At 46.3% G+C, this 11,860-nt stretch overlaps 1 protein-coding gene across 2 annotated transcripts in view; it reads right to left on the reverse strand.

Annotated features, from left to right (window-relative positions):
* Positions 1-364: 364 nt before the first annotated feature.
* Positions 365-11,860, reverse strand: part of Ide (insulin degrading enzyme) — a 90,229-nt gene continuing 78,733 nt past the window's right edge. For both annotated transcript variants that reach the window (XM_013348066.2, XM_005352190.3), the window contains exons 20-25: positions 10,865-11,032; positions 7,757-8,029; positions 6,079-6,140; positions 3,825-3,897; positions 3,134-3,201; positions 365-2,483 (exon numbers count right to left, since the gene is read on the reverse strand). In XM_013348066.2, the coding sequence (XP_013203520.1) occupies positions 2,388-2,483; positions 3,134-3,201; positions 3,825-3,897; positions 6,079-6,140; positions 7,757-8,029; positions 10,865-11,032 (740 nt within the window). In that variant the 3' untranslated portion in view covers positions 365-2,387. The remainder of the gene's footprint in view (positions 2,484-3,133; positions 3,202-3,824; positions 3,898-6,078; positions 6,141-7,756; positions 8,030-10,864; positions 11,033-11,860) is intronic.

The following is an 11,860-nucleotide window of genomic DNA, read 5'->3' on the forward strand; positions in this document are numbered from 1 at the left end:
GTGTAATTTCTTGCTCTAATTGGGTGTGTGCACTGGGGAGAAGGGTTTTAACTATGAACTCTTTGAGAACAGATAATCAAGCCTTCCATTTTTATCTGTCTGTGTGACTTGCTCTTGTCTTGTGTCAGCGGCACTGCTCAACAGGACTCTGGTCGCCCACACCGAGGCTCCTGGCTTACAAAAGCTACTTTAGCAAACACAATACCAACACATGCACATGTGTGTGGACACAAACATGCACAAATTCACTGCTCTCTGCAACAGAACAGCAGAAGCAAAAAATCCTGCGAGAGCTGAACGATGAGGGAGGCTGAGGGTGGGCACTGTTTCACACCAGCTATGAAATAAATGATCCAGCACACAGTTTCGGTTCAGGAGATTTATTGTAAACAGGGTAACCCTAGGACCCGCCACACTGGCAGTGCCACATGCTTTTACACATCAACTTCTTAAAGTCTCTGGGAACTTGTAACTTTTTCATAAATCTCACTTGCGAAGCTTGAGAACATGGCAGTCTCTGTCTGGGTAGTCTGCTCTTGTTCATGGACCGTGACCTGGACCCACAGAGATGAACCCGTCAGGATGCCAAGTGACACACAGGAGCTCGGGAGCACACTGAACAACACGTGCAGGTTCATGAAGACGACATGGGACTGTTTTCCGGTCTCTTCAAGTGCCTTTTCTCACACAAAAGACATGCTTATAACTGTACCCATCTCCTAGAAAGGAGCCAAGTTACTCAATGGCACATGATCGCTTACAGAAAAGGCAGCAGACTGTTACTTGCTTTTACAGTGATGGAGTCAAACACTCAGGACTAGTTTTAGATTTGTCTCATATATACTTTGCAGTCTGATGAAAAGCTGCATAGTCTCGTTGGGCAGGGTGGCGGACGCCAAATCCCGGCACTTGAGAGGTGGAGGCAGGAGGATCAGGAGTTCAAAGTCAGCCTCGGCTGCTTGGCCAATTGCTCAGACGAGAAGGAAAGAATGACTCACACCTTCTGATGGGACAGACAAGGACAGGTTTCTCACCGGGAGACTCTTAAAACGTGTGGATAAAAGTCAGTCGCAGCACCAAGGGGAGAGCGGCCTCGACAGCCGCCCAAGTTCATGTTATTTGGAAAGTGGCAAATATGAAAACGTAAGCTGTGAAAAGCCAAGACTCTAGAGCGGAGAATCCTGGCAAACCAAGTCATGTGGGGCAGTCAAATGTTTCTTGGAAACGCCACTCTGTACTTTGCCTGAGTCGGTGGGCAAACAGGAGCCCTTCCCACTACTATTGCCTGTGTGTGGAAACAGCCACGCTTGTTCTTGAAGCAAGGTTTAATAATAGCAAATATTTTAAAACAGCTGTTGAATCTACAGTAACATCTTCACCTAAAATAGTATCCTGTGAAAAAAATAGTTTTTAAAAGCCCACTCCAGTCATCATCTGTATGTCTATATTCATATATTCAAAAAAATATCACTTAAGGCAAGATGAGACTGGAAGCAGCAGGTTGTTTAGAGTCTCTCGGAGACTGGCTGCCTAGGAGTGCAGTTGTGGTTTTGCATCTGCTCCCAGTGATTTAGTTCACACACCGACGGCAATGCCCCCAGGAGTCAGGGGGGGGTGACAACAGCTGACGTGAGCACGACACGTCTCACATCCTCTACACAGAAGCACGCATCTGTCTGCTGATGGAACACTGCAAACCAACTACGAAAACCAGAAACGCCAACAGAATTCAATGAGAAAACCCACAGGAATCCTGAGAAATTCTAATTGTGATGTAAGGTTAATCTGTGTTTCTAGCACTGTAAATCAGGTGTTCTAGGGCTTTCCAGCATTTGACTAAGAAGATTAAAAAACATACCCAAATTTTATAAAAACTTTAAAACCATGCCTTAATCAGTAATTCACTAATAAAAGAACAGGACATTGCTTTGTGCATCATCTGCCAGATGTAATGTTTTCTGTTGATTTAGGAAACTATCAAATAGGAAGCCGACTTGAGGGTCGGTTATTTAAAAGGTAATCATTTCTAAATGGTTTGAAGCCTTTTAGAAAAAAAATTGTTTTCTTGAGACAAGTGACTATTTTACAGAATAAGGAAGAAAGATTCTGTTGGGATATCCTTCTTCATATTAAACAGTTAATGTAGGGGAATTTCTCTTAGGACTAAAAAGGAAATAAAATTAGGATATTTAAGAGGCATGTATTTTTAAAAATATTCTACATCTATAAGATTTTATAATTTTATTACTTTGGGTTTTTAACATTTCTATATAATAATGTCTGATAACTCTTTTCTGTTTGTCTCTCTAATAGCAAGCCAGAAACTACTCAAGTGGTTAAGATTGCTTTCCCAGGCCTCAGAAGACACAGGAACATATCCACTCTCTTCAGAGTTTGGCAGCCATGAAGTTAATATGTGGTTTCACAAGGGGAAACAGTGGCAGGCCACGCTTGAACTCTGTCATGTTATGAACCACTTCAGGCTGAAAAGGAAGAAAAAAAAGTTTTCTTTAGTGTGTTACATTTAAAAGTTAGACTAAACAATATATCAGCTTTTGGGGGTATTCTGAGGTGGCGGGGAGGTGGTGGTGTTTACAATAAGGAGATACCCATAGACTCAAATTGGGTCAGAGGGTCACAAATGAGTCTGTAGAGACCCATGGTAGATGGAACTCTTGGCTTTCACCTGGACATGCACGGGCTGACTTGAACACCCAGCAAAAGCCTAATGACATTGCCCACTTTCTCACCCTGTAAGTAAATAAAGAGGCCCTATAGAAAGGGCCAGACATTCTCACTCCCGTAACTCAAATCTGGAAAGACATGGCTGGAGGTGACTTGGTACAGAGTGAGACAGTCCAGACCAGAGGCAAACACAGGAGGAGAGGTACCTGCATACCTATTATGAGGTAGAGGCAGGAGGATTAGGAGTTCAAGCCAGCTTCAGCTACATAGTGAATTTCAGGTCAGCCTGAGCTACATGACCCCAAAACAAAAGAAAACAGAGGCAAAGGCAGACAAAGGCAGAGGCTGAGTGATGGGGCGTTCGAGAAGACCTGAACCTCTAGGTTTCCAAGGTTTCTGATGAATGAGCTGCTTTAGAAGTCCTCAGACCCTGTCTAATGTTTCTTACTTGTGGCAAGGCTGGTGCTTCTGACAAGTTTACATCATTCTGAGAGGGGAACTCTCCAACGACAGGACCTGTAAGGAAACCAAAGCTTCATGCCTTATTCACACTTGCAACAAGAGCTATTTTCAAGAAATCTAAGCTAGACTTAGTTCATTGAAAAATAAACCACACCAAGCCCTCAGCACACTTTTCAGGTCCTCCCAAGCTGCTTGCTGCAAGCCTGAGTGCTTGTCCCAGCACCCGCTCAATGTTGACGTCACCAAGGCCATACAGCCTGTGTCTGTGTGCTTGTCCCAGCACCCGCTCAATGTTGACATCACCGAAGCCATACAGCCTGGGCCTCTGCAGCTCCAGTGCTCAGGTCTGACTTGATTAGACTCTGAGGCTCTGACTTCCTGGGAAAGCCAGAGAGGAGGACTATGCAGGTGAGCCCACCTGCATACCTTCCCTACAGCCACTTTTGGAGATGGTGCCCAGACTGGTACTGTCAACCGGTGCTGGCTTTCTCCACCATTCCATTCCCTTCTGCCTGAACTTCTGCTTCAATAGAGCAGACCTTGCCCTAGGACATTCTGTTTATACCTTCACTTTCTGCTGCTCTTTAAGGTGAGTGACTATGGTAAGGGACAGCCATCATATGGCTCAATATTGGATTAGAAATGGAAATTTTAGAAGGTCTGCATCCAATACTTACAAGAATCCATTTCCCTCGCAAGAACGTGGACGGATACTTTATGTCTCCTTGGTGCATCCACGGCCAACATTTCCTGTACACAAAGAAAACCAAGGTCACCCTGTTAGGCTGTTAAGAGTGAAGTTCTCTCTGAGGATCTGAAGAGTCAGTCACCACGTTAGGTACAAAAGGAAGCTTTCTTTCCTTTACCCTCACATGATTTTACTCTATAAGATTCCAGGAGGCAGGCAAGACTTAATTCTCTTTTTGTGATGCTTGGAATTTAACCTAGAACCTCATACATGCCATGCAGATGTTCTACCATGGGGCTATACCCACCCCTAGCACGGCCAAGAGTTATTCCCATTTTATAGATGAGGAGGCCAAGCCCAAGGGAATTGAGTGATTTGCTATGCTGCCCAGGCAGGCCTTGAGCTTACAATTCTCCTGCCTCAGCCTACCCAGTGCTAAGGCCATCGGCCTGCACCACTATGCTGACCCCTCTAGTGATCTTCACTCAGGACAATCACAACCCTTGTTAGATCTCTAAGAACTTTCAAATTCTGTACCAGGGGTCTGCTGGTAAAGCCGTGGCCTCTCATCTATCACAGGGATAAGAAACGAACACTTGCTGAGTCCTGCCTTGTATGTGGCAGTCTCCCGCATGCACTCACATTATTCTTAGCGAGGGTCATGATGCAGCTCATTGTAATGATGTGGACTCAGCAACAGAAACGCAGGGATTCCCTTTGCTTACAGCAAATCTTTCTCCTAGCTCCTGACCTTTCCCAAACGCTGGACCTTTATTGCTACTACCAAAGGAATAATCACTGGGATGAAGCTTCCCCTGGTGCCTTAGCCGATGGCACGTGTCTGTTTCTCAGAGGGGAAAGGACACAAGACAAACCAAACCACTCCACAGCTATGAGGACAATTATCATAAAACCTTGCTGTGGTGTAGCAAGTCCTACCCTGCCTGCACCGCCAGCCCTGACAGAGCCTGGACTAGCCTCCCAAGGCTGCTCTGACTTCTCCTTTTAGAAGCTTCCAGTACCATGGAATGCCTTGCCTAAGAACTTCTTATTCTAGTAAAAAGTTTGCTTCCAAAGAGTCTTTTTAAAAACAAACAACAACAACAACCACCACAGGGTCTCAGCTCAGTGATGCTGGCACAAACCTTTAATCCTAGTGCTCGGGAGGCAGGCAGGAGGATCTCTGTGAGTTTGAGGCCAGCCTGGTCTACAGAGTAGTTCTAGAGCAGCTAGAGCTACATCCACATGCCCCTTTTACTGAAGGTGTGCGGCCGCACCTGACATCAAAGCTCTATTCGTGATCCCTCTTCACTGTGTACTGTCAACCTGACACAGTTTCACACTGGCTGCCATTTCCTTACCAAGCCTTTCTTTTCTCTTCTTTTTTTAAAGATTTATTTATTTATTATATATACAGCATTCCTTCCATGTGCGCCCGCATGCCAGAAGGGGGTGCCAGGTCTCATTACAGATGGCTGTGAGCCACCATGTGGTTGCTGAGAATTGAACTCTATGGCATACGTTAGTTTGCCATAGAAACCAGGTGGCAACGGTGCACACCTTTAATCCCAACCCTAGAGAGATTATAAAATGGGAGGAGACAGGATCGCTATTTCAGACTGAGGCAGAGGTAAGAGCCAGTGGCTGGCTGTTTTGCTTTTCTGAACTTCAGGTTGAACCCTAATATCTATCTGTCTCTGGGTTTTTATTCATCGTGCTACAGGTGGGGGCGGGACACCTGAGTCCTAGTGTAGCCAGAGACCGTACCCGCTCCTGCTGCTGCCCCGTAGACAATGAACTAAGGACTCTCCCTGCCCACTGAAAAGCTCGGCAATGCTGTTTCAACAGCAGGGTAGAAGCTGAAGACAGAAAAAGAGCCTGGAAATGGGGGCTTGGAAGCCAGAAGAGCCATTACGGCCTTTGAAGCGTAGAGAGGACTATATCTAACGGTAATAGGTCAAAGTGTCAAATCCTTAATTCTACAAACACGCCTCCAGGGTGAGCGAGTTCAATACACAGCACAGCAAGTAGTTCATATGAACCCAAACTCAGGAGCCAATGAGATGGCTCAGCTGGGAAAAGGCGCCTGCTGCCAAGCCTGACAACCAGGGACCCGATGGTAGAAGAGAAGCCACTTCTGCAAGCTGCCCTGCCCTCGGCATGCATGCACCTGCACAGTACACAGCGAACACACAAAAACTAATTAGCAAATAAAATAAAATCTAGACAACAAATGCACTGACCTTGTAGAACTTGATGATATCATCCTTGGTAAGCGTCTTTAAATAAGCAACTTCTATGTTATCTGAAAAGGTAACCAGGAAAAGTTTATTAATTTATTATTAATTTAAAATTTATTAATATTTTTACATCAAACAGTCTAAAATACTGCACTGAACAGCAATACATTTCACTCTAAGCCTATTGGGCAGCCATGATTTTAAAAACTTTTACTTTCAGCCGGGCGATGGTGGCACACGCCTTTAATCCCAGCACTTGGGAGGCAGAGGCAGGCGGATCTCTGTGAGTTCGAGACCAGCCTGGTCTACAGAGCTAGTTCCAGGACAGGCTCCAAAGCCACAGAGAAACCCTGTCTCGAAGGAAAAAAAAAAAAAAAAAAAAAACCTTTTACTTTCATTTGGGTGTCTGTAAAGGTCACAGCACAGCTTTTGACTGGGTCTCTCCTTCCACCTGTGGGTTTTCGGGATCCAGTTCAGACTAAGACACCTGCTGCTCTTCTCTCCAGCCCAGGTATCCACATTTTAAAGCCACCATCTGCTAAGTAGGCAGGGGATAGATGCCAAGTAAAATAATTGCCTATGCTACAGTAGTTAAGACCTGGTTCGGGAACCAGTCACTTTGAGTTTCTAACCCTCAATTTCCTTATCTGGAGACCAAAGGGATCGGCCACTTAGTATGGTTATAATGACAACCAAGAAGGTGACATATGACAAATGATGTCAGGCACGTGGTAAATGGTCAAACACAGTAGCCATCAATATCATGAGCAGATCCAACTGCTAGAAAAACCACAGGTGAAGGTCAGGCAAGGTAATGCAAGCCTTTAATTCTAGCACTTGAAATGTCAAGGCAGGCAGATCTCTGTGAGTTCAAGGCCAGCCTGGTCTTCAAGAACTAGTTCCAGGACAGCTAGGGCTGTTACAGAGAAACCCTGTCTTGAAAAACAAAACAAAAGAAAAAAAAAAGAAACGCCAAGGCAGGCAGAATTCAGATCTCTATGAGTTTGAGGCTAGTCCAGTCTACAGAGCAAGCTCCAGATCAGCCAAGGCTGTGTAGTAAGACGTGGTCTCAATAGTAAGACAAAACAAAAACAAACAACAACAAAAACCACAGGTAAGGAAAGTGAGGAACAAAGGTGATTGGTCAAGACTGTCAGCTTGGTGGTGCCAGGAATAAAACCGTCTCCTGACATCTAGTGTGCTTCAGCTTCCTGGCTTAACCTTCTGTACTGAAACGGGAACGGAATCAGACACACAGGACGCTCCAATGCATAGCTCTTTCACATCTGAAAGCAGTGGGGATCTTTGGAGATTCCTAAACTGTGCAGGGGAGGCCCTTGCTGTCTGGATGTTTACTCTGCATGCTTCCCCCAGTCATATCAAGGAGACGGATGCTCATGGGCCAGTGCTAGAGTCTCAGGCTACAATGACAGGACAGAAAGGGGGGCTAATATGACAGAGACAGCTTTACTTCTGGGGAAGACAGTTTCTAGCAGGAAATGGTTGTCACATTAACTAAGTAATAATTTTTAAAAAACCGTTTTTTTTAAAGACTTGCCATCCCACCACGCTGCCAAATCAATGCTGAAACAAAGACCCACGAGACGAATACCACATAGAATGGTTTTGATGCTCTCAGATCTCACACTCACGGGCCACAGTGCAGCTCTTTGTACATTACCTCTGTCGTAATTGTACTGCTGCGAGATGATCTCCCCCCAGTATTTAGCACACTCGGCAGAGAGTTTCTTTGGCTTGTCGAGTCGACGGATGGCCAGTGCTTGAATGTGTTTCTGGAAGGCCTCCTCCGTCATGTCCTCTATGACCTTCTCCATGGTGAGTAAGAAGGCTTCGACTCTGCTTTCCAGGTAGTGCGGGGGCTTTTCGGACTGGATGATGAAGCGTAAGCCCTGGATGCCATTGGCTCGGCGAGGTCCACTGAAGACGATGTAGCCTGAAGTGCACACACGGCCAGTCAGGATCAGAGCAAATAAAATCTCCTTCAGCTCATTCGGCTCACTGAAGAACAGAAACTGGAGGCTGACCGTGTTTATCCTTCAAATTCACACTCTGTGACTTTCTCAGCAGCTCCTGTCTAAGCTCAAGGTATCCATTCCTACAAACTGCTTATTTTCATGCTTCAGCCAAGTCCCAACTCCTTCTTTGCTTTACCATCTAAGTTCCGCACACGACCCTGGCTCTACAATGCATTTCCTTGATAATCTATTCCTGGAGCAGCTTAGGAAAGCCAACTCTCTAGGACAGGGTCAATGGGAGGACACAGTTCTATCGATATCCTGTGTGTTTATATACACCCCTCCAACAACACACTTTCTACCTCCCAGCTCCCATCTTTTGCAGACATTGTTTTATTTTATTCTGTTGTCTAGTTGAAGCCATTCTAACTACATCTTCCTGCTCAAGTTCAACAGTGAAACCTAAACAAAGTTTTAGTTGTAGACAAGGCTCTAGTAGGCAGAAGAAGAAAAATTCATTTGAATTTTTTTCCTCCGGAACTATTACAGGTGGGTGGATAGGTGCTACCTTAAGAGAACCACAGTGGGGTCCTGGATGCCTATATATGACACTGTCTGGAGGAGCTGCCCAAATAAAGCAAACAGTGCTAGCACCCACTCTCAGTGGCTGGTGTCTAAGGTTCCTGTGACTTTGTGGCAGTCAAGAACACATTTCCTATGGAACACAGAGACAGGACTACTGGCCAGGTTTGTGGGGAAGAGGCCTACATCTCTGACTGGGACAGTCAGCTGCCCATTCTTCTCGGCAGTCACAGACTTCCCATGGATGCCGCGGTGTGATGCACCAGCCATCACCACGTGATGTCAAAGTAGCACCAGGCCTCCTGGTGCACAGCAAACTGCTACGCATACCCCTGGTGGCTTTTAGCACCCAACGCCTGCCACTGTACATGCAGAAGGTGCGCTCAAAGCATCTTGGTCATTCTCAGTCTCTTCTTTATGAGTAGTCAAGAGTTCCATGTTCTGGAACATGGACATGCTCCTCTAGTTGGGTACCTGCAGCAAACCCGGGTCCAGCTGTTACAGGGCAAAGATCTTGTCCTCACCCACTTTGGTGGTCTTAAATGTCTCATGTATACCACTGGGCCTAGATGCTGCCAGGTAGCAGCCTTTGCAGTCATAGAAGGCCACCTTGCCCTGCCAGAATGGAATACCAGTGTATAACTGGTGGTGGGCTCATTTAGGTGCCAATAGGCACCATTGTGGCCCAGGAGCACCAATCACAGTCTGCGGCTATAACACCAGACCTGGAGAACGTGCTAAGTGAGTCAGTGCTTCAGAGCATGTACAGGTCTCGGGCATTCTCATCTGTCAATCAGTGGGCACAGCGCTCGGGAGGTCAGGCTGTAGACACTAGCTGGAGAGTGCCTAGCGATGTGGAGGCTCCGCTCCTCAGCTGCCAACAATGTGTGAGGCACGACAGGCAGCCACAGACAGTGAGCAGCCCCTGTGCTCGTCAGACTGCAGCAACCAGGGTGTAGTGTCATCATGCCCCACCCTGAGCAACCACAGTCCTCACAGGCTGCCAGGCACCTTCCCTCACAGTTAATGTCCCCAACTCTTTCTCCATTTAGCTCTTGGCTTTTTCCTTCCGCAGCTCTGCACAGATCTACCACTAAAGACAGTCTGGGACCCTGGATTCTGGGGAACTTGCTATCTTTAGGGGCTTTGCTGTTTGAATGCTCTTACAGGAACACCACACTGAAACATAATTGCTCCTTTATAGGTCAGCCATTTTGAGCTCCTTAAAAGAAGGACTATCCACGACATGTCCATTTTCCATGCTCAGCACTTAGCATGGGGGTGACTCTAAAGTGACAGGGCATTAAGAGGCATGCCCACATCCTTTCAAAATGTTTCTTCCAAGTCATTAGGGGCGTTTCTTTGAGCTTCTCTTTGTTCTTGTTTTTAGAGATGGCTTTCATGTTGCCCAGAATGGCCTAGAACTGTCTAAGTAGCAGAGGGTGATGCCTTCATCTGCCAAGGTGAACTTCTTGCCTCATCCATCAAACCTGCCAGAAACTCCAAGTCTAAAACTGCAAGCGCTTACTTCCCCTGTGCCTGGGATACAGAATAAGGAAGAGATAACACCTGCCCTCGAGTAACTCAAAAGTTTGGCAAAGCTAAGTTTCTCTGTAGGACTTGCTTCCCACCTCCCTACCTACAAGCCTACTCTCAGCATCTGGAAACCCTACATCATCTCATTAAGAATCGCTTTAGGGGCTGGAGAGATGACTCAGGGGTTAAGAGCATTGCCTGCTCTTCCAAAGGTCCTGAGTTTAATTCCCAGCAACCACATGGTGGCTCACAACCATCTGTGATGGGGTCTGGTGCCCTCTTCTGGCCTGCAGGCATACATGCAGGCAGAATATTGTATACATAATAAATAAATAAATTATTTAAAAAAAAAAAAGAATCGCTCTAACACTAGCGCTGAGGACTTGCCGAGCACCTTCGGAGGAGACTGGGTTCAATCCTCCTCACAAAAAAGAGAGGAAGAGGAGGAGGAGGATCTAAAGGAGAACAGAGAGGAGGACGAGGAAAAGAAAGAACGACGACAGCCCCTGTGTCTGCACGGTGTTAACTGCTCGTCTTTCAGAAGCAGTTCCCAGAAACAAGGCTTTCACAAGTCCCCCTAAATATAGCAGGCTCCACACACAATGCCATGTGACTCTCCGGGCGGGGAGTTTTTGCTGAGCACAAAAGCTGTTCATTACGGTCTCCAGGATCCTCAATCCCCACCGTCTTCTTACCCAGCTGCTCCTTGGTGCGCAGGGTGTTGAAGCAAGGTTCAGAGATAATCTGACAGAAAAGCTCCAGGAACATGTTCTCCGAGGTGCTCTGCATGTCTGTCTGGTAGTAGATCTCGATGCCACAGTTATTGTGAACTTCATTCCTCTGCTGATAAACAAACCAGCCTCCTAAGAAGTTGCAAAAAGAGAGTATCTGCGATTTAATAAAACCAATGGTATATCTGGTTGATGTGGGATTCCCCGCTGTATACCACTGGTTAATTATGAAGCTACTTTGGACCTATCACAGGGCAGAATAGAGCAAGGCAGGAATTCCAAGCAAAGATAGAGGAGAAAGTAGGAGGAGTCAGGGAGAAGCCATATTGCAGCCAGAGGAGAAAGATGCCTGCTAAAGCCCACTGGAACCTTGTCAGTAGGCCACAACCTCATGGTTATGCACAGATTAATAGAAATGGGTTAATTCAAGATATGAGCTAGCCATTAAGAAACCTGAGCTAATTAGGCCAAGCAATGAGGTAATTAATATAATTTCTGTGTGGTCATTTTGGGCCTGGGCGGCTGGGGACAAATGGAGCAGTCTCCTCCAACATTTGGTATCATTTTTTTTTTCTTAGTGCTTTTGAGACAAAGTCTCACCATATAGCTGAAGCTGGCCTTGAACTTGCTATTATATAATGCATCGTGCTGATGAGTTTTCATCAATTTGATGCAAATCTAGAAGAGGGGATTTCAATTGAGGAACTGCCTCCATCAGACTGATCTGTGGGGCATTTTCTAGACAGGTTGTGAGTACAGCTATCCTGGCCCACTGCAGGTGGTGCCACACCTGGGTAGGTAGGCCTGGGCTGTATAAGAAAAGTGCCAGCCGGGAGTGGTGGCGCACACCTTTAATTCCAGGACTTAGGAGGCAGAGACAGGCTGATCTTTATGAGTCTGAGGCCAGCTTGGTTTATCTAGTGAGCTCCAGTCCAGCCAAGGCTCATTGTGAGACCGTGT

This window comes from Microtus ochrogaster, chromosome 8, assembly GCF_000317375.1.
Source record: "Microtus ochrogaster isolate Prairie Vole_2 chromosome 8, MicOch1.0, whole genome shotgun sequence".
NCBI classification, from domain to species: domain Eukaryota; kingdom Metazoa; phylum Chordata; class Mammalia; order Rodentia; family Cricetidae; genus Microtus; species Microtus ochrogaster.